This window comes from Ischnura elegans, chromosome 1 (genome assembly GCF_921293095.1).
Source record: "Ischnura elegans chromosome 1, ioIscEleg1.1, whole genome shotgun sequence".
NCBI lineage: Eukaryota > Metazoa > Arthropoda > Insecta > Odonata > Coenagrionidae > Ischnura > Ischnura elegans.
Window position 1 is genome coordinate 33,020,612 of NC_060246.1, and position 24,057 is coordinate 33,044,668.

Genomic DNA, 24,057 nt, shown 5'->3' on the forward strand with positions numbered 1-24,057 from the left:
GACGGGTAATGGGAAGAGAAGGGTAAATGTGGTTTAAAACAGTTAACATTTTGAGTAAATACAAAACAACAGAAAGATCTAATGATGGATTAATTAAGCTGAGCAGCATTACGAAATCGTTGAAACAGGAGATGAAAATTGCCGATTGCAAATATTTCCTTTTTTTCTTAACCCAGTGCTGCATTATCAGCAGAAAAATAACTATGTTCTACAGAAATATCTTCGGAGGTGAACAGAGAGCGATGCCCCCAGTCATCACCACCACAACCCCACGAGTTAGGTATGGTACGTTGGGCCGAGTAGCCGGATGCGGTGAGGTTGATAACGTTTTCGATGACTTTCAGCCGTTTCCAGTCTTCATAACAGGAAATTAACTCAAAGCTGCGATCATGACATGAAAAAACAATGGAAACTCAAAGTGGAGAAGTCACCAACGCATTTAATTTTAGTTCATTCCATATAACTTTGCGGCTATAAATTCGACCTTTCTTCTTACCTATCGTCGACTCTCACTCAGGAAAATAAATTTCGGAAGAAACTAGCAATTATGAAAGTCATTTCCAGGCTGATTTCCACATTTTTCCCTACCACCGCTAGAGCCAACAGAGCCGACGAGATAGACTGAAATCCCTACCACCTACACATTTGAATGAATAATATTATATTTCTCAACACAATTTAAGGTAGGCATACTTAATGTCATGGAAGTTTCTTGATTTTTTTAATCAAGAACATCATTGCATGCAGTAATTAAATATTAACGCATGAAAATAAAAAGGATTATATAAAGCACGAAGAAAGGATACATATGGTTCACATACACAATGGCTTTACTTGAATTTGTTCAAATATCGCCCATGAAATTGTAAGGTAATTATAAGCTATCCTCTTTTCAGTAAAGAAATGCTATAGATATTTTTTATTCCATACACAAAGTTACATTGAATACGATCTTTACGGCTGCATGCAAATGGTCCTTTTCTCCGAAAGCCTCCGAAATGATATTTAAGTCCCTTGAATGACAAAAAAATATCCTTATGTCTTTTTATACTCTTATAATAATTTTGTAATGATTTCTAGAAATGTGGTTAACATCATTCACACTTCAACCGCATTGTATTCATCGGGGCATTTAATTTTAGCGGACAGAATGCCTACTATAGCACTTGCTAGTAACGAAGTTTGTGGTCTGAAACAGCCTGAAGTATGCTGCATATAACTCATGGTAGGAAACGCGGTTGCGACGACCTCTCCAGCCTTCAACTCGATGATTACGCAAAAAGAGTACAATAAAATTGCTAATGGCCTCAAGTACGGGTTGGGCTAAGGTTCTAAAGGGAACGTGTTCGTGAGAGGCGTGAGCAAGTCTGACCGAAAATCACTCTTTAGTACTCGACTCATCATTTATCGCTAAAATGAGAGAAGCAAAGCGCAGGGGCCAAACAAGTTTAAATACTAAAAGATTTCGTTCGTTGACCATTTCAAGAATATTTTAAGAGTTTATACTCTTTGTGCCGTTAATTTAGGGGATGATACTTTACACTGACCCACACTCTTAATGGAAGACTTTAAAAAGGAAAAAATCAATTTTGGCGGGCAATAACACATGAAATACAATCATTTTGTGCCGAAATCGATAACACAAGGCAAAGAAATGGGAAGAAAGTCACTACCACATTAAGTAATTAACTTATTCTTTTCTAAGGTTGCTCGCATACGCGTATGGATACAAATAAATTTTTTCTACATTACCAGCATATAATATAATGCTAGGGAAAGGTTTATATGGTCCACAGAATTTTATTATCAACCGACCTAAGTTTCGACAACTTATGGACTTTTCAAGGACAAGTCACCTTGAAAATGACATAAGTTGTCAAAACCTAGGTCGGTTAATAATTAAATTCTTCGGACCATACGAACGTTAGTATGTCGTTATGTTACCAATTACGCAGTTCCACAAAATATGGCCATATAATCTCAAGTTATATGACCTGCCTTCTCCGTCCACAGGTAAACGCCTACCTACTTGACTCATCCATAAACTCGATGGCTGATGAGGAAACTTGGGAAAATTTACGAGAGTTAAATTTTAAAAAAGTTCTCCTTCGAAACAGATTCGAATTTCTGCGAAATAAACTGCCTTCTTTCATTCGAACCTCGACTGTTTCGAAAGAGATCACCAGCGACCAAAAACCAAAATGGCTCCTTTTTGGTCTAATTTGGAAAATTCCTCAAATTCGTCCGGTCGGTCATCGGAGGCCTCATTGTCCGCACTCTCCCCATTCGGAACCACACTTCTACGCATGCACTACGCAATCTCTCCTTCCCTCACCGCTTCCTCCCTCCATCTCCTCTCTTCCCTCCCCCCTCTCCCGCGCCCCCCTCTCTTTGCAAACGGCCGACTCCTTCATAACCAAACCCGCGCCAGGCGTCCCAACGTCACTCCGACTTGGCTGCCCTCCCCATTAGGCCGCTCCTCATCTACGCTCCTCGTACCCCGTCCGATCGGAACACCGTGTCGGCGCGACCGAGCGTTTGAGACCGTTCCGCAAAATCGGAGAGCAGGAAGCAGAGAGGCAAGGATTCACGGGCTGGGAAGAACCAGATCCTGAAGTCCCCCCGCGGGCTGAAGGCGGACGGCGACTGGAGGAGGTCTGCAGAACCTCGCACCAGATCACAAGGACACAGGTAAACCACCACCGCCACTGTACAAGCTGGTGCGCCACCTATTTTTATCAGTGCATCGAAGAGATTTGAACGACCGCGAAATTATTCTTAGCTAGTTTTCTTGTTGCGGCTCTGTATGTAGAGTAAAACTCTTGATATATTAGAGGCTTTGGGACGACTTCTATTTAGCCATCGCCCTCCAATATGCGAATGGAGCCGAACTGAGCATTACTTTTCACGAGTTAGCAGAGCGTGTGTAGCTATTCGTTCAACAGAATTTTAATAGTTGAATGATTGAGCATGGAATCCGTAGACATTCTCAATTTGGGGTAAATATTATGCTCATGAAACTTTAAAGGGTCTATTAAGGTTATTTACACAACTTTATCCCCAAATCACGAAGTGAACTCCATCTCGCTGATTGGGTTGGGAGTAAACTTGGCACAAAATTTAATTTATGGCAGGTTATTTTACATCATTCAGGGTAGGTTGCTGTAGTACGCCCTCTACAACAGTTAGTCATATTTCTTAGTTTTAACGTCACAAAAAGGGGTCCTAATACAACGAATATATCACTCCCACGTCTTTGCAGATACTACTTCAGGACTTCACTGACTATATACTTCCAGAATTTTCTAATAACGTATGTAGTGAGGGAGCGTTAACAGACTGTAACCTTTTAATATAAACGCTAATTTTCTTTCACATTACTCACGGATAGCGAATGGAGTGTGGATACGAAAGGGTACACCTGAGGCCTATATCCAATGGCCACTCGTCTCATCGTCGCCATTGCATATAACAGAACACGTGAATCATCATAGAAAACAAGTCTCGTACTTGCTGAGAGTACTTTTATTCAAAATTACTAATCACTGTTGACTTTTCCAATTTAATTAAAATTGTCCCTTAGACAGATATTCTCTATCATAAACGTTTTGTGGTAGCTTACAGAATAAATTTTAGTCTATGTGTACACGCCATAACTTTTATATTTAACACATGAATTGTAATAAACGAGCATTAAGTGTGTGTACACAAATTTAGCACATCTTTTCCCGGCATTACGTAAACATCCGCGTCAATTTTCCCATTATAAATCCAAATTTCTAATTACCTCATTTCCTTTCTTCCTCGATATTATTTTATTTTATAGCCTTATTATCGAGTGATCCAATAAACGTGTAGAATACCTTCTCCATAAATGCTCCCGCATGCATGCCAGTTTAGCTCATCTTAGAGTTACGGGAGGAAACGACTCAACGAAAGCAAGCAACAAAGTTGACTGACTTAATGACCGATGTTGATGCATGATAACTTGAATTGCTTCATGCACTCCGACGATTCCGTAAATTATTCATGCTTGAATACAAAAAATTACCTTTATTCAAAAAGGAGTGATTATCCTTCGTTATTCTATTGGGCTCCTTATTCTATTCCTTAGTTATCTGACGAAAAGTATAAATAACTTGTTCCCATTCAGGAACCGTTTTCGAAATTGGCATATTCGATTGACAAAGCTGAAGTGACTTAACATATTCAAATAATTGTTAAGCGACGGAATTTTACTCTTAGGAAAGAACTGTGATGAATACAAATTTGCTTCACATCCAAAATATTCTGCGAATGTTAGCGAGAACTGGGAAATACGTTACAGTTACAAGGGTGAAGGAGCCGTTATGAACCGAGTCTGCTTCGCCTCGTATTCAGAGATGGCGTCGAAAGAAAGACTCTCAACGTCTTAATGCCTAATAGTGAAGATCATTTACAATTATTCTACAGGGAAAACATACTGGACATCGAATCTAAAAGTAGTAAATCGCATCGCGTAAAGGGAAAAATAACCAATGAAGTCGATCAAGAGAGCGTTCGCAGTCGAATGGTACTAAAAGAGTAAACCACATTTGATTTAAATCCAATACGGACAAGTATCGTCGTCGTCGATAATCGTCAAAATTCGGCTGAGTGATTAGTATTCTCAATGACTAAAATACCGAACTTCGTGGACCTCTCATTCTTCGGGTTTTTCCCCACGTTGGTTCTCAGAGTTGGTTGTGAGACTTCGACCTGAAGACGTCAAGTGGAATCTCGGCCAAACTGCCGTCAACCTCTGACAACCAACGCGGCGAAAACCCAGAAAGTAAAGAAATCTGCAAATCCAGTACGCAGCAGTTACATCGAACACAATTAAACTTCTGCAGATAAAAGTTTTTACTTTCAAAATATTAACAACCTAAATGCATTCATTGTTTCACTTTTTTGATATTGAATCTCAAAGGAGAAAAGGAATAAAATTTTTTCATCTAAAGGAAAAATATAGCATAAATTTTCGATTATGCAAATCATAATAAATTTCTGCTATTATTTCACATGGTCATTAAGTACTTGGAAGTCTTCGCGAGGATTTAGCTTCATTTGCTTGAAAAACATTGCTTTTTCACGTAGAAGCGAGACGCACCACTGCCGACGTTTCTTCGAAATACTCCAATTGTTCCAGCCGAAAAAAATGTGATTTTCGAGAAAATTTTACGAAATACGAGTAATCAACGCCGTAACAGTTGTTTTCTTTACCTAAGAGCATTCACGCTTTAGTTAAAATGGGCCATAAGATTGGAACTAGAATGGCGGTAAAGTATCGACGGGTACGCTGGGCAAAATATAAACAGTTCTTCATCATATTGACCTTTTTTCCTTTGCTCTTGGCTATGCATGTTTGTTTCAGCCCAATTTTCGAACTTAAATCATCTGAACCTACCTTTTTTGCCAGATGATGATACGCTGTATCGAAACCGGTCGCAAATATATTTTATTTTGTGAAACAGCGAAGTCTTTTCTTAACCTTTGTGCATCATGAAGGAGTTTCACCATGTTACACCAACCACCATCGCATTTACTTGTTTCTTTCAATGGAAAATTCAGCAAAATCTAAGGAGCTGTAAAACTGTGGTTGAAAAAAGGCAGACATGAAAGGGGAAAGGGAACCGTCCGATTGAAACATTAACGAGAGGAAACGTACCCCAGAGGAACGCCATATTTGTATCGTATCGTAAAAATGACTGAAAAGTATGACCAATCGACAAATATGTCTAGTTATCAAATACACGAGCGGTAAAGACATAAAATAACTACAATAAATACCCAATGTTTTTACGAAAAAAATGGACTCGCCAAATCAAAAACCTTTTATAGGAAAATTTCAATTTTCCAAGACATTGATTTTAAAGCCACATCTACCGTTGCTGATTGATTTCATAACAGTGGATCAAAACTCATTGAAATCATCATTAAAATCTATTTGAATACATCCAAACAACACAGAGGTAAGGCTTAATATTTAACAGTATGCTGTTGAATTCTTAAGAAGGATAACAAAAATTACGACTGCAAGACCATAATAGTGTAAATATTCATAAGTTATAATCCCAACTTACTCCGATAAGCATTCTTTATAATTATAAATCAAATTTGCTAACCGCTTTTCTACTGCAAAACTTGTGAGCCAAATAGCCTATACGGCGATTAGTGCCAATAAATTTCATGATTACCACTCCATAAATAATCAAGCTACCGATGCATGGCAAAAGGATGAGGGAGAAAGTTCGAATATCGCCAACAAATGGTTCGCTTTTTTAGTGAAAACGATAACAGGCTGAATAGGCGTGAGGTAGGTTTTTTGGCCCACTAGTGAAAAGCCTTCCGGTGGCTTCTCAAATTTTCATCCTCATGGAACAAAAATTTCGAAGCTCCAGATTCTCAAAATCCACAAGCCTTTACAGTTTTCTTTTCGGAGGAAACGAAGTTCTATAGGCGTTCTATTTGATTTTATCTGTTTCCATTTTGGCTTGGTCAAAAACCTTTTATTTTCGATAAATTTAAGAACTCAAATCGGTCCAATGTGTTCATTATTCACCAGTGATAACACGTTTATCAACTGCCCGGAAAAGGTCAGTATGCTTTTGATGGCGTTGCTGCATGAAGTTTTGTTTATCTCTGCTCTGGATCCCGAGGTCAATGAACTAATTCAGAGAGCTTCGAAGAGGGGAAGCGAACAATATATGCGAAAAAATATGCGAACAGATTGAAATAGCGATTCCAGAAAAAATTAGAAGGAACCAGCTGAATCCATAGGAAAAGATGAAGTTGAAAAAAATTAAATAGCTTCATATTGGTATCCATGCATTGGATTGACCGGTTGGGGAACATGTTTCTATCGTGACCCCTGACATACTTGGCTCGAACTTAAATTTCTGTTTTTTTTAAATTAACGATAGAAACTTGAATAGTCTCATATTGAGATGGGTCGAGAAATGGGTCATTTTTGAGCATACATCGGAAAACTAGAACATCTACTAACTCCAAAAATGTCTCAAATAAGCCCACAAAAATGAAAAAAAAAATTATTAGTCTGTTACCAAGAGTTAAGATCTAAATATTTTTATTCTTTTAGATGTTACTCTAGACAAAAATAATGAGGAAACCGATGATCTGGCACCGATTATTTTCAATAAAATAATTCTTGGAGTAAAAATAAATTTCTTAATTCTTTGTTATCATTAATTAAATGAGGCCAAGATAAGAGGAAATAGAAAATAAAATAATAAAAATTCCAAATATTTAATAATACCTTAGCTTTGAACAATTAACTTATGACTCTGTAAAGTCATGTAATAAGATTTCTTGTGCGATCTTACAGCAAAAGACACCGTCTACGTCATTTTTTGTGTTCCCATTAAACAAGAATCCATGATTAAATTTTTTTTAAAGTTCTTCTTTTTTAATTTAATTATGAATCGCTTTCACCAAGTTACGCCTCAAACAATCAATATAATCAAGAATCCATGATTCATTAAATTCATATTTATGATTTCTAAACTCTTATCAAGATGGAATTGAAGCTATGAAATTGATATGATGTTCAAATACCGTGAGTCGCCTAAGATAATTGGAACTTAACGTGTAAGGAAAAATATGAAATAATTGCCAGGAATTACTGTCAAGAAACAAAAGCTGTTTGCAGTAAGATGTGGCTGGTTAAGTAGGGGCTCGGAATTCTAATGTTTTGCAGTTACAGGCCTTGGAAGGAGTATGAAATATAATTCCAATAAAATAAGAAAGCAGAAACTTGGCAGATGACTGATATTTTTAAGAATTTAATTAAAAGTGGACTCCCATGCTAAAATTTTTATGTGTTTTGAGGTTTTCAGTTTCAACCGAATAAGATGGTAAATATTGACCCACAATTACGTGGTTTTTTTATTCTAGCGATAACGATAATAAAACGTGAATTTAACTATTGGTTAAATCCTAATTAAAATTAAGTATGCCATTGGGATGCTTTTAAAAGAATACTATTGTTTAATTGCATTTAAAAATTGTGAACTATAGCCAATCTTACCAGAATAAGTAATCTAACCAGATATGATAAGTATCTAACCAGATACAGTCTAATAAGTAATCTTACCAGAGTAAGTAATCTAACGTACAATTCGTGATTCTGGCCTGAAAAAAATATAGTTGGAACGGGTGTCCATTTTTCAATCAAAGCATTAGTAATTTTTCACTTAATTTCTTGAAGTAAGACAATTATAAAAAAATTCATTCATATGGACTCGAACTGACGTAAAATCAACTGCTATGGCCTTTGCGTAGCTTAGAAAAAACGTTTCAAGTTTTTCGACGAAATAGATCAAGGACCTTCGGTCTTCAAATGGCTGGGTAAATTTCACTATTCAATCAATTAGGTAGCTCTTCTGAAGGAAATTATGCAGCAATATTGTAATTATTCTGACTTTCACATTATCGCGACATTTGTTGGAATATCCATGATAGGCCCATGAAGATATGAGAAGGTTCCTATTCATGAGTTAAAAATCATCCAAAGAATGCTCTAAGCATTCTTGTGGATGAGAAAAAACATCACCGCTGGATGCACACACATCGAGAATATCTCCACTCTCGACCTCGCGACGTACGCCACAGATCCTCATGCCGCAATAATCGCAAAACATTGAATTTTTCTCTTACTTTTTTTCGCAAGGGAGACCTTTGAACTGTATATATCTCTCTCCCTCTCTCGCATCCTCCTCATACCTACGGCCGCCTGACCGTGACCTTTCGGCAAGTCTTTCTCTCCGTCTCCTCGAGGCACCGGGATACTCTCGGCCACCCACCTGTTGCCCCCACGGAAAGAGTTGCACGCGTCCACGATTGCGGGTTTCTGTCTCTCCCCTCCCCCATCAAACCAACCCACATCTCTCGCCTTTCTTTCGCTAAATTCTCCTCACGGAATCCGTCCGCCACCCTTCCCATTCGTGGAGGCATGAGTGACGTAGCGTTAAAAAGCAAATATCTCCTCCGACGAGGAAAAAACGACGATGAGAGGCATCTTTGCCCCTCATCATCACGCGCGTTCCTTTGGAGCCGGTGCAAAAAAATACGTACAGCTATATTCTCCGCCTAATTTTTTTAGCCTTGAGGTTCTTGTGTTTTTATTTACTTTTTTGTTTTCGTTCGATGACCCCAGGAAGGCCAGATCGACGATCGGGCAATTTTCCCTTCCTTATTTTTCCAAGGATTTTGAATGGAATGCATGGACATTTCAGGCTTTGGAATGAGAGAGCTCTTCATCAAGAAAATAAAGTACGGAGATGGCTAGATTTATTTATTCTTCAAGACATCTGAACACTGTATGGCGCATATTAGTGACTCGTTCTTCCAGATTGAATTAATAAAATAAACTCTGTCACCAGAAAACTTCAACTATTTTAACAGCTTAGTAACTGTTCAAGCACGATGAAAATTTTCATTTTTAGGTTTTCCTTAAATCTCGGAACGATTAAAAAAAACTTGGGTATTAATTTAGAAAACATGGGATGTTATAATTCTTAAAAGAAGCATTGAATGAAAGATATAATTTCGATTAACAAAACTTGGGTGTTAATTTTTAAAAATATCGGATTTTTTAATTTTTAAAAGAAGCATTGAACGAAAGAACTCATTTCGCCCAAGTATTATCATGAGGATAGGACCTATTGATACAAAATATTTACTAATTATGCTAACCTAAAATCATTTATTTTAGTTCCAGTAATATCCTTAACCGTAATATCCTATAGCGAGTATGAAAAACCATGGGTTAAGGATTCCATAGGGAAGTCGGAATTCGGCATCGGCTGGCGAAAGATGTGGCTGAAAATGGCGCCGACAGAGCCACAAGCTGATCTCTCGAGCTAAAGCGCATTTGAGTAATTTCAACCGTCCACCAAAACTCGTTTCCTTGCTGATGTCTCAAGGTGACGAAAAAATTTAATTGCCCCTATTCCATTAAGTGGTGATAAATTTCTTCACCACCTGTCCTCATTCCACAGCTCTCCACATATTGCTGCAAAACTTCCGGAATGAGTGACACCGCTCTTCCATCGAACAAACGTACAGTAACATTGAAATAAATATCAGTTTAAATACTAATGTCACACAACCAATAATTCATCTAATATTTTAATGTTTCACCTCACTAGAAACAAATCCATTTCACAGAGGAAAAATTCCTCCATACGTAGATCTTAATTATTAACTATGAAAAATGTCCAGCTTTATAAGTTAATCTCGTTCGAAAGGAAATTATAGTTAACGTGTAGTTAATAGCCTGTTGAATTTATAGTTAACGTAGCAGTCTATCGGTTAACGTGATATCAATAATTTTCGGTTACACCTATTGAGACTCATATTGAAAGACCGCGGCCAGAATATATTTTTTGTTGTGGGAGTTCACTTCAGATCCAAACTCTTCCCAAAGATTTCAGGGAGGGTTGGAAACCTTGACCTCCCCCCGCTTGCTAGTGAAACGGGAATAGTGTCACACCTTCGCAACAATTACCTTTTTAAATTATGATTAGTTTATTTGTGACACTGAGCTACATGCAACTGCTGAGTAACTGTGGATAATGTCTAACTAGCAGTAAATCGTGCAACGTTCATCAAATCCACGAAGTAAGAAACGTCTCATCCAGAGATATTAATATTTAGATTAATTTCGGGGCTATAACATGATGGGATCTGAAAAGTGGAAAGATTCTTTACACCCTATTTGCGACTTATTTCTTGTGTGAGAAATGATGCGGAGGATGACTCTTGGGATGCTTTTCAAACGTATTGAGAGTATTAGAGAAACCCACGGCATCGCTCACAGTGGTTCGGATACCATAAAAGACGGACAAAAATCTTTTTTTCGACTTTCTTGAAACTCACTTTGACTATGTAAGATATGCAGTAATATTTCTGGGGAATCAAATTGCATGCCTGCTTTTTTTATAAAAAGAATTTGCGAACTTAAATATATTGCGTCAATGTGGCGCTATTTCTAACGCAAACGTGTTTTTTTTACGATCTTACCGAAAATTACGTATTTTAGATTTATTTTTGGCTTTACTTCGTCCATTATATCGGAAAACTAACAGCGTAATAGGTACAATAATATAGATATTATACTACCATAAAATATAGATATCAGCAATTTTAGTGATGTTGATGATTGCTGCAAGATTAAGTGAAGAGGAGCCGCGACGGTGCCCAAAAATATCTATTCGTCTTATATCTCCTCGTCTGTTCGCATATCACTAAAGTTCTTTTCCTGTGCTGACCATTTCTTTCCCGGCGGATAATCGAGTATTTTAGGCAACCCACTCGCGACTTACCACGGCCATCATCATAAAAAGAATCCAGGATATTTTCAGATGACCTTCCAAAATTGCGTAAATTATTCAGAAAAAAAAACACTCGCGGAAATGGTTTTCCCAGGAGATAAATTTAAAATAAGCGTCGTTCCCTCACATTATTCTTATGCGAATAGATTTTGGTCTTCAGTAAATCATTTCTATCATAGTTACTCATTTTTTTCTCAGAGAACTTTCCCGATTATTCCTACACCCTCTCGAGTTCTATATCATTCCGATTCTCTGTAACCACGCTAGAACAATCAATTCCGCTCGTTGAACAAGTTTTGGCCAGAGACAGAGGAAGATGAGCTCGTTTTTTCAAAGCTGACCTTCAATCCCTTCCCTTTCTCAAAAATCACGATTTTCTCCGGAATGTCCATTATCTTTCCCATTTATTACCACCGAGAAATATACTTGGGACAATAAAACTTCAGGACGCAAAATTTACATAAATATTATCGATCGAATAAAATTTAAAACAAATTGGCATTGGTGGACTCAATAAGAGGGACAAAAAGCTGCGATACGTATCACAAGTTATAAGAAAATCAATTGATATTTAAACAAAGACATCTGAAAGGTGACATAATTTGACCATAATAGTTACTGCAACTTACTGCAAACCCCGCTTATCACTGCTTTGAACAGTTTTAATAAATTAATCATCAGTAAAAACTAATTTAACATATTGGAAATAACGAGAAAGTTTTCAATACAAAATCAGGATGCAAGCGACATATTTCAAGAGGAGGCTTGTAGGGTCAAGTTTTTGAGAGGGCTGATCCATCACTGACAGCTTGCTGCGACGGTGTAGGAGTCTTAAATTTTGTAGGCTCAATACACTCATCACCTTGAGGATATAACAGTCCCCACTCATGAGAGTCTCGAATAATACTTGGTCAAAAATCAGATAATACATATTTCTTACCCCTCTAGCCTATACCTTAAATTTGTTTCTGTTTTTGGCAATTAGGTATGAGGATAAAATAGCGAAAATTACGTATTAATGGTCATTTCTCTCTGAAGCTCTCTTCTTAGTACTCCCACCATCTAATATTTTACACCTTTCACGTTTATTTATTATCATTTTTTGTTTAAGAGCGAATAGACACTACAGCGATTAAAATTTTTCTCCATGAATTCCATCGAGTTACTCCGGAAACAGTTTTCCTTACTTTTTGCTTCACAAATTTTAAAGAAGGCTTAATGGAATTGATCTGGATACGTCCACTAAAAACTCACATGAAATACCACACCTCATTATTCCTCAGTTTTCACTATTTTAGAGCGACAGGAAGTAGAAAAAATTAGGAACGAAATAAAGAGACCGAAACCTGGACGGTGGAGGCGAATATAATAGACGGGCAAGACACGAATTCCGTGACAGGAACGCATTGAAACGCCTCCGACTTATATTCGGACAATTGTGCGGAAGTAACTGGGGCGTGAAGAGCTCCTCTCGATTCCTTTCTGGTCCTTTTTGGCCACACAAACGCGAAGCTGTAATATTCTCAATTTTTCTTCTCTAGTAAGAAACACACATCGGGAGAGTTCCGATTTCCCATAATGGTAGGTTCTTGACCACGAATTCCATTTCTTTTTGCATCAATTGCTACCCTTTATCATTTTTGGATACGATCGCCAGTCATATTTTCCATTTTCCCCGGTATTCTCTCGAAATTTCTTTTCACCCCAAATCTTCGTAATTTTATATCCATGAAAAGTTCTGTCATAGTGGTATATAATCCACAGATTAGAATGAATCCTGCTTAGCTAAACATTTTCTGTCAAGTTTGGTTCCGTAACATTTATAAAAAATATTAATAAAAACGCTAAATACGCTATTTTATCAGGAAACATTGACATCTATTATTGGGGCATCTTACATACTTTGGGCATAATTAATACTTTTGGCCTCAACACACTTATTACTATACGTTAAAACAACTTATATCCTAAAAATCCAACGAGAGAAACTACTATTCTCTTAATGTCTTTGGTAGATTTTAGATTTCAATGCTTGTAAATATAGTCCTCTCTAAAATCTATGGGATGTTGTAAAGGTCAAATTCAAATACAATAAGCTCATGCTGGACGTGTAGCGCTCATTCATGGGTACTTGCATTTGAATTTATTGTTTGGTCTCACAACAGCGGAAACTTGTGCTATGCCGGAAGGTGAGTGAGACTAAACATGTGTCGAATGTGATTGAAAAGCGCCAGCGGAACGAATCGCAACCCAGTTGACCAACACATGATTCCCATTCACTACAGCCCTCTTTTCTCTCTCTCTCTATCTCCCGCAGTTATTCCGGACAAATACATCCGGTGATCACGATGGCACTCCGCCCGATGGCATGCGTCCTGCTGTTGGCACTAACCATGACCTCGGCGTCCGCCGCAGGAGCCGACTTCCCCGAGATCTTCGGCTGGCCCACCCTCGACTTCGAGTTCCCCAATGACTCCGCAAGACAGCAGGCGCTCTCCTCCAACTACTTCATTCCCGGAAACAGCCAGCCCATCGACGTGCAGGCGGTGGGCGACCGCGTCTTCATCACGATGCCCAGGTGGAGGGATGGCATACCAGCCACGCTGGCTTACGTGCCGCTCTCGCCCAGGGAATGCGCTGGCGGCGGTACTTGCTCCCCTCTGCTCAGGCCCTACCCCAGCTGGGCCTGGAACACGGGGGACAAGGAATGCGACGGCCTCACCTCCGTCTTCAGGGTCAACGTGGACAAATGCGGCAGACTGTGGGTGCTCGACACCGGAACCGTCAACATCCTCACGAGGCGCAGGACTATATGTCCCGCACAGCTCCTCTCCTTCGATCTCACTACCAACCGATTGATCAGGAGATACCGATTCCCTAAGGACGCCACCAAGGAAGGCTCTTTACTGGTCACCCTCGCTCTGGACACAGTGAGCACGGCGAACAACTGCCTCAACACTTACGCCTACTCGGCCGACGTCACAGCTTACGGTTTAGTGGTCACTGACACTAAGAGGGGTAACTCGTGGAGGATTGAAAACAAGCTCTTCTACCCGTATCCCACATGGGGCTCCTTCAACATCAATGGGGATGAATTCGACCTCATGGACGGCGTCATTTCCCTCGCCATTCACCCCGAGCTGAACCCCCGGACCAGGAGGCTTTACTTCCACGCTTTGGCCAGCGCCGCCGAGAACTACGTGCCCACCCACACCCTACAAAACAAAACTGAAGCAGACACAAACCCGAGGGCGTTCGTGATGTTGCCAGGAGAGAGGTCGTCGCAAGCTGCCGCCGCTGCATTTGACAGCAGAGGAATCCTATTCTTCGGACAATTGACCAGAAACTCCCTGGCATGCTACAACCCGAATAAGCCACATAGCCCAGCAAATATCCATGACGTCGCAAAGAATGATGTAACGATGCAGTTTGCCAGTGGTTTGAAAGTAAGTTTCTTGGTTCATTCAATTAAAGAGCCATTTTTAATACAGCAATATATGCATCCAATTGAATCGCTGCTTGTCCGGTCAGCTAAAAATTCAATCTGAATTCTGAATTGCAATCATTGAGAGCTTACTTCTTATGATGGAACTTAACCATGTACGGTAAATACAAACTAATGAAACGGATACACGCCTTCTCAACGGACTTAGTTTCCCCTTGACGACGCAAATATAAAAAAGGGAGGATAAAAACCATATTTTTAATTGATATAAGTTTCAAACAAGTTTATGATTGACCCATGTAAAGTTATTTTAGGTATATATTATCATCATTGGTCAACAGTTCTAAGGTTGCTTCGACGCAGTTCTCTATCCAAATCTCCTTGTCAAATCTTTTCACATCTACGTATTTCTATTTTTCACATTCTTCTTTACCTGCTCTATATATTTGATTCGATGTCTTCCTTTTCCGTTCTTGCCATCTACATGTCCCACTACGACTGTATTCATCAGGCCATCATGTCTCAAGATACGGCTGGTAAGGTTGTTCTGTCTTCTTATCAAGGTTTCCGTTGTGAGAAAGAAACATAAATTAAAAATAAATATCATCGAGATTTTGAGAATCTAATTATCTGGTTCAAACGAATTGAAGTATGAATATAAATATTTAAAAAACAACACTGAATTCAAACAATAGTCCAGGGGGCGAGGAGGAAAATAACTTCTTAAATACACATTGGGGTAGTACGCTTCCCGAAGGCGGCTTCCGGTGACACGGATGACAATTTACGCGCTTTACGTTTCCATACTCAGCTTCGCCGAAAGAGGTGTGATGCTTGCTATATGCTTACCCTATACGCGGTTTCCATGGAGAATGAATGCAAATTTGGATGAAATAAATTGAAAGACAGTGCCCAAAACTTCCTCTTCTCTCAGGACTTTCTCGTTACTTTCTCTGTCGATCCTCATTTGACCCTCATCATTCTTCTGTGGCACAAATTTGCGAAAGCCTCCACCCTTGACTTCTCTGCTTCTGTCATTGCCCATTCCTCACTTCCGTAAATAACTATGATCCAAATGTAAGATCTCATGAATTTTTCCTTACGCCTGTTTAAATTTTCCACTGCAAGTAGATCTTTCTTTTGGTAGAATTCTCTCTTCGCCTGAGCTATTCTACTGTTTACTTCTTTCTTGCTTCTACCGTCGCAAGTTATTCTGATTCCCAAATAACGAAAGTCATCACCTCTACCAGTTTTCGTTCCCCTATTTCAATTGTCGTCTTCACTTCTTCTCTTGTGCTGCATACAAATACCTTAATTTCATTTGTGCTCATTTTCAGCGGATATATACCAATCATCCTACTCATTTATTCCAAAAGTTCTTCAAATCATACTCTAACTCTACTTTGACAGTTTTGTCATCGGCAAATCGAAGGATGCTCATTTTTTCTCCATGGATTATCACTCCTGATATATTTTCATTTATTTCATCAATGGCTTCCTCGACGTGAATGTGAAAACTACAGGTAACAAAGAGCAGCCTTGTCTTACTACTTTCCTGATTCCTGCTTCCTCACAGCCGGGTCCTAATTTAATAACCGCTACATGGTTCTTGTATAAATTGTGGATGGTTCTCCGGTCATTGTTAGGAACTCCAATTTCATTCAGGATTCTGAGCAACCAAAATAAATATTGAAATGCTATCAATAAAATACTCGAGCTATCTGTCCTCTCACTACCGGTAGAAGAAAGCTTTTCAGACTGTATGACTAAAATTTTAATCGCTAGATTAAAGCGTAAATATTACACTGAACTTAAAACCGATTTTAATATGGTTTCACGACAATGTCAAATTCATTCGAGATTAAAAATCTTTAAATTGGCATGAATATATGTTTTACACCAATGATCCCGCGTAACTGGTGCTTCATAAAGTATCATCTCTGCTCTTTTCTCGACAGCCCAGCGATCGCTACGAATGCTAAATACGAATCGGACAGAGTGAGACTGACCGTTATTTTCATCCACCTATCTGCAAACATAAACTTTTTCTACTTGGAGGCATAACATATGCGGGGGCGATTATCGACGTTATCATCGCTATGCACTCTTTAATTCCTAGAACTCTGACTTGAAAATAAAATTCTTTGAGCACATAGCACTTCATAAAAAATGTGAAGTTGAGTGGAGGTATGAAAAAGGCTCGCGCCGTATATCGATCGCCAGGAATTCTAGAGGTCACGTGTTTTTCAAAGCATTACAGGGAATGATATCGAATTCTGAAGGAAATAAATGTCCAGTTATAACGGGATAGTAAGAATTTCTCCGAATTTAAACGCAAAAAATATGAAAAATCAAACTTTCTGTTATTATATTAAATTAAAAAATGAATCGAAACAAAAGAAAGTAACAATAATGTAAAGCTTTCTCAAGGGTTCGCAAGACCTTTCTTCTATGAGTACGGCAACGAAAGAATTCCAGACTTGTTCAGTCCAGTTTATGAAAAGAAATGACAATAGCATCATTTTTTTTAAAAATCCAAGATAATGAGTTACCAATTCTTATTCTTTTTGCGCAATAAATGAAATAAAAAGGGTACGGCACAAATAATAGCACTGAGTGATTTGCAGACATTCGTTGAGAATTTCCACCAATGCTGACGTCTTTATGTACCTTATTTTGGGTAAGAAAATGTTAAATATAATACAATGAGTTAATAACAAACAGGTGATATCAATATCAAAAACCTTGATTTATATTTTTCTAGCACTCGCCATAATTATGATAAAAACACAAGATTTAGGATACTTGGAGTAAGGGAGTCAGTAGCGAATTACCGTATAATCTCCTACGATACAAGAAAATGAGAATCCCAACAAATCTATATATATAAAAGAAAGTCGAAAATCGTGTTAGTTAGAACACTTATAACTCGAGAACGGCTGCACCGATTTCAATGAGATTAGGTTCTTTGGATTCGTCTCAGGCGGGGTTAACATATAGGCCATTACAAAAAGGATAATTTCACAAAAAAAATTCATCTCTTTCCTATGGACATGCTTTTAGGAGTTATAGTAACACAACAATTGATAAGTCGGTCAAAACTACAAATTAAATAATTTGTTTTGTTTTTAGCAATTTATTAACTAAACTTCGTAGTAATATAATATTTTAACTACTAAAAATACTAAATATATTCAAAATATTGAAATTGTATTTAAAAAATTAAATTCGAGCTAATTGTAATCCCAGCTCGAGTTGACTCTTCACTACCGTGTTTGTAAACAAATCTCCAAGCAATTGTTGACAAACGGTAATGTCCGTGTTCCTGTCGAGGACCTTTGAAAATTATTTTAATCGGAAGGTGAGCTCATCAACAAAGTGTTCCAGAATATGATTGATCACCACAAAAATCAAAAATGGTTGATTGAGCGAACAATTTTGACAGCCTAGAACGAAGATGTGGATGACTCAAACGAGGTATATCAGGATAAGATAGTTGGTACTCTGCATGAATTTGAATCTTTTAACTGTGTAACAAACGAAGACGAAATCACCAAATATCTATCTGAATGTTTTAAGTCCTTGGACGTACCTGGCTTACCAAGGCACGATTTACAGCTAAATGTTGGCTCTGCGTTCATGATCTCTCGAAACCTAAACCAACCATAACTATCCAACGGAACGCGTTTGGTGATTTAAAAAAATTGATAATGAATGTGATTCACGCGACTTTACTCAAAGGAAAATTCAAAGACGAGGAAGTTCTCATTCCGAAGATTCCATGATCCCGACTTATATGCCCTTTTGAAATTAAACGTATTCAATTTCCAATTCGTGTTGCATTCGTGATAACGATTAACAAATCGCAAGGTCAGTTTTTCAGTTTTTGTGATATTTGTGCTCATGTGCCAATGAAAACCCATGATTTTCTCATGGTCAATTAAACGTGGTATGTTTACGAGTCGGTAAACCATCCGCTGTATTTCTTCCTTCGCTTCAAGAGCGCAGCTAGGAATTAAGGATAGCGGGGTTTAAGGCGCAGCTAATACTACGGGTCTGTAGGGTATAGAAAACACACTGAGGTAAGCGAGAGGTGCGGGGGCCCTCCCCAGACATTTTTAAGATAAATGGTTCAAAATAGTGGGTTTTGCGGCTGTGTGAATAGTTAAATATGTTTTGTTTGTTACTCATCCGTACCCCTAATATTAGTAACAAAGTTTTTTATAAAAAAATTCTCTAAGCTCTTTGGGGGGTTTTATCCCCCAAAACCCCCCTCGCTCCATCACTGCTTTGCTTCACTATATTTATTTAGCTTCATCGGCTTTGTCTTGCGCCTTATAACAAAACAAAAACTGTTGTTTATCAGAAGGTGTTTGACACAAGGCATTAAACCCGAATGTATAGGGCACACCTTGGTGCGTTTACGCATGCAGCACGTTTACGCAGTGTATTTTTTCCAAACAGAGATACTATGACTGGCGCGCCTAAAGTAATTTGATACGAATGCTACTTATTAGGGGCTATTCTTACACGATTTTGAGCATCAGTCAAGCGTTTTTGGCGTTGTGTTAACTTGCCCCGTGAAAATGCCAATTTTACGCAATAGACTTGGACCTAAAAACATTTTTTTGTGGTTAATAACACATATAGCCAACCACTGAATGCGTATAATTTAATTTCATTAACTGCTTTATAATACCACAATGCCCAAAATTTCTTAAGCTAAAACGTAAGAAAATTCATTGAAAAAAATCCGCGTAAACGTGCTCCGATTCACCCTATGTACATTCAATGAAGAAAATTTCTTTCTGGCAAGCAATTTTGATCCTCATTCACGTAGTTTTATTGAATTTGTATAATTATTTTCTTATAATAAATTAAATATGATTAAAAGTTATGCAGCCGCTCTTGATTTATAAATGGTGTAACTAAACAGAAAGTTCATTGAATTTTAGGCGGTACGAAGTTCGCCGGGTCAGCTAGTATTAAATATAACTTTCTCAGCAACAAATGGAATGAGGGTACCAAGCGATATCGGTAAAGGGAAATTGAATGATGAAGAAAAAATATTTGTACAATTTTATCCAATACTTTACCTGCATAAGATAACTTCAATACGATTTATCTTTTAAAAAACATTGTGTAAGCATGCATAATAGCAGCGGTTGAATCATTTTTAACACTAGTATTAAATATTAACACTGGCGAAACACGATAATTTTTCATCATAAAATAAATCTCTGATGTTGATTAACATTACTGCTCCTCGAAATCAATGATAAAGCTTTATTATTTTTACATGAATTGATGGTATTTTTAAAAAATTCTGGCTACAATTACCTAATTTCGATCTCAAAAATGAAGTTTTTAACAGTCTGTGGTTTGATGGACTTTACTTCAAATCAATTGAGCCGTATTTGAGAAAAATGTGCGAACTTGGCTGATAGATTTTACCAACGGTTGGTAATGATAGCTTTGAAATTAGCCATTTCGTTCAAATCGAATGATTTGTACATGTGCAAATGAGCCTGTTGTCGATATACCCCTAAAACGCGAATCGCACATGAGAACGATAGTTTTATAAAAAAAATCTAGGTATCACTCTCCATTCCATACTATATTTACAGGGCTTAGATACACGAACTTCACCACTTGAAAAAATATCTTCTTTTTCCATTGGCAGGTGTAGAGTACATGCCTTCAATTCATTTATAACACAAAAATAACATTTCACATTTAACAAGGGCTTTCTTTCGGAGTCAAACAAACGGGAGCAACTGAAGGCGTACGAAATTGAAGGAAGAAGAAAAGGCAAATCGTTTGGAAAACTCTCTGCTCAGCGGTGCGCGACTGCCTATGGGAGCGGAAAAAATCTCGTCAAGAAGCTTTATAATCACGCCCGGGTTTCCGCACAAAATAGCCGCAGAATCACCGGATGTCTCGCGAAGAACAAACAGCTTGATTCGTGCGATGAGCGCCGGATTTCTATCGGTTCGCGAAAATCTGCATTCTCCTTCACACGCACGCTAGTGGTTTTCCCAGAAATGTGACTCAGCACACATGATAAGTGTAAGAAAAAATTAATGTTCATTCTTAATATAAAATAGATTATCGAAGGTGGAAATTCGAATAAAATGGTTTGCTTCAAGGCGTTTTTCATGCGTATGCATGAACTTGATGAAGACGAGAAAGCTCTCTTGGTCTCAAAACTTTTCTTTGACCTTCGGTGGAGCTGCAAAGAAAGAAAAATACCTTCTCACTCGCTGTCAAAGTAATTAGAGATCCGAATTTGAATATTCTTATAATTTATGGTGCCTAATTTAAAATAACAGTTCTTTGTATTCAACTTTAACTCCTAAAAAGCACACCTCACTGGTACCGATTCAAATGGCAAGGTCATAAAGCATTTAATATGATTTGTCAGTAAAATAACGACGGAATATGTCAGCATATCTTTTTTGGCTCCATGTTTGCAACTGGAAACTAAATCACGACTTATATCTAGGGACTTTATATGCATTCTATACTTATCAATAATTCAACTCGGAATATCTTTTTTCTGACTCCCCAGAGTTTGCATTTTCGCCAGACAAAAATTGGTAGATTCCTTAGATATTAGTAATCTCTACGAAGGGGAAAAGAAAGACACACATGCAAACAGAAACTCAGCGGAAAAAATTATCAGCGTTCAGCTAGTAAAATTGAGTCACCGTTGATTTATGAAATAAGAAAAATGGTTCCCTAAACTTTTCGTATGCCAAATTATTGCCAAAATTGCGATCACCCTTCGCCTTAATTTCAACAGTAAGTAAGAGATAATTACTGTTTATTTTTTAATACTTATTCTGATCGAGTTGATACATTTATTTTGGATACTTAACAATTTGATTGAAACCCATAATATAAATTGAAAATCCATTTATGTACCTAACCTCAAAATGTGGTTTCCAGCATATCGTTAAGACTTCGACATCAAAAGTAAACATTACTCAATAAAAAACATGAATATCCGCTTTAGACGAAAGAAAAACATCTTTTACGTAGTTAAAAAAGGCATGCGATATTACTCCATAGATGCTTTTACTTATGGTTATGTCCTTGAGGCAGAATGACAAAACTGTAGCTCATAAAAATTCATACGCCGAGACAAGCAATTCTCAATTTCCCTTATGAGTTGATAAAAACTTCGGCTAAAAAAATTATGTAAAAATGAAGGATCCACTGAATTCAGTTCATTTCAGTACACGGCACTTCGTGGAATTGTGTGTCATTTTGAAGGCAGTCTTTCCCTGAATATACCCTTTGTCAGCACTCCCGGCCACTACCGGATGGAGATAACATCGAGCGTTTGCGCATTCTATTATAATTAAATATTCTATTACAAAAAAATCCCCCTTTAGTGGCAAGTAATTACAATGAGAGAATCCTTTTTAAGTTTCCTTTCAAAATCTCAATTTCAGGTGGACAGCAACGACAAGGTGTGGATGATGGCCAGCAAATTCTCCAGTTACTTCCTCGGAAAACTGAACAACAATGAAGTAAACTTCAGGGTACTCGCTGCTCCCAGCCGCGACTTGACCAGAGGAACCCCATGTGAAGAGGGCACGAGGGACGGCAGTGGCGTTTTCACCCCTGCTATGAGGTTCCATTGACTGACTCACGAGTCGCCGAGGCAACACTGGACGCAGGGCCTCGCCCATTACATGACAGCCCCATCCCCACCTCCGCGGGGCCGATGGGCGAATCAAGTGTCTCCGCCGATCTTCAAGTGGTACCGCGAGTTCTTGAAACTCGTGAGCATTTCAGAAGTTGTGGGCTCAAAGAGATGCAAGAGAACTTTCTGAAAGGGTTCGTTCGGAAATGGTGAAAGGTTCCATTTCTGGGACACTGAATGAATGAATTAAAGGTGCTAATGACGTGTATATCAAATATTTAGTATTTTCTATGCTATAAAAGCCAAACTGCTAATTTCATGATCATCCCTCGTAAATTATATAAAAAATGTTGATTACTCATCCTCTGAAATATATTAAGACTCATTATAAATAAAATCATCTCTGCCGTATCTTTATTTTACCTGAACCTCTTTCTCCTTGTGATTGCAGACGAACTTTTCTCGGGCGCTGAGGAATTCATTTAATAGATACCTTTGTGGGTGAAACAACCAAATTAAATACAAGTCGGTCGAAGCTACTCCTAAATACAATGGCTATAACCAATCTTCATTCACCAAGATGAGGCTAACCTCATATTCAGCTCTATGCAGTCCGAGAATCCTAACGCATGAGGAAAACTATGGAAATTAATATACTGGATATGTAACAGTAAATATTGAAAAAAAACATTACACGAGTAAAACAAGCTAATGATTTGATACTTGGGAGAAATAGGCGAAAATAAGCATTTCTAATCGGTACTAATTCTCAACGAAACCAATAAAGTGAGTGAGTATTGATAAGCCATTCGATCCATCCTAAGTCCTATAAAGCTCTATACAACGATTCTTAGCTTATCCAAAGGAACATAAGTTACAAATTTTTAGAACGTATTTAACATGTACATTGATAAAAAAAGCCAATGAAATACTTATTCCGTTAACTACACCCCCATTGTTGCAATCAAGGCAAACGAAACTTTCAAGTGAAACGAAAAAACATATTGCCTTATCTTAAACCTCCATTAACTTCAATTCTTACCTATATATGTAGTATTTCTGCGCCCCCAATAAGCATCAATTTTTATCGAGGGATAAGGCTTACACGCATAATATTTGTTAACTGTCCGTTTTCTGACATTTCAGCTCTCAAACAGAAGCCCTCGCAGAGCTTGCCCGCGGTATCGGATATTTCAGCAAGTTCAAACGGTGTTCTCCGTTATTAACAATTGAAGAAAATTGAAAAAAGTTTTGATCACCGCATCCCGGGTGAATGCGTGGCCAATTAGTAGATTAAGCCCACGCTCCTTTAAAAGTACATAGATCACGATACAGACAAAAAATAGTGTATTTATGCTCTTCTGATGGTTCTTCATTCAACCTTGAGAAATAAAAGACATTCTTACTCTCCGTTAGTTAATAGAATTCAAATGGAAGTGGCTTGGCCACGAAAATGATATGCAAATGCTCGGACACCAGCAACTGTTTACGATTTAAGCTTATCTATTAATTAATCTTCCAATAAGTAGGTACTTCACTCAGAAAGAGGTGAGAAAAGCTTAGGATCAATAGATAAATTCTATTGC

The 24,057-nt window shown here is 38.0% G+C and overlaps 1 protein-coding gene across 2 annotated transcripts; it reads left to right on the plus strand.

Moving 5' to 3' along the window:
• Positions 1 to 2,419: 2,419 nt before the first annotated feature.
• Positions 2,420 to 22,868, plus strand: LOC124158317 (protein yellow-like). 2 transcript variants are annotated; one of them, XM_046533477.1, is made up of 3 exons: positions 2,420 to 2,691; positions 13,679 to 14,818; positions 22,278 to 22,868. In XM_046533477.1, exons 2-3 carry the CDS (start codon positions 13,721 to 13,723, stop codon positions 22,467 to 22,469), a joined length of 1,290 nt encoding a protein of 429 aa, XP_046389433.1. In that variant the 5' UTR covers positions 2,420 to 2,691; positions 13,679 to 13,720; the 3' UTR covers positions 22,470 to 22,868. The 2 variants fall into 2 exon arrangements, with proteins under 2 accessions (XP_046389433.1, XP_046389434.1); XM_046533478.1 differs by having other exon boundaries at positions 13,690 to 14,818.
• Positions 22,869 to 24,057: the final 1,189 nt, after the last annotated feature.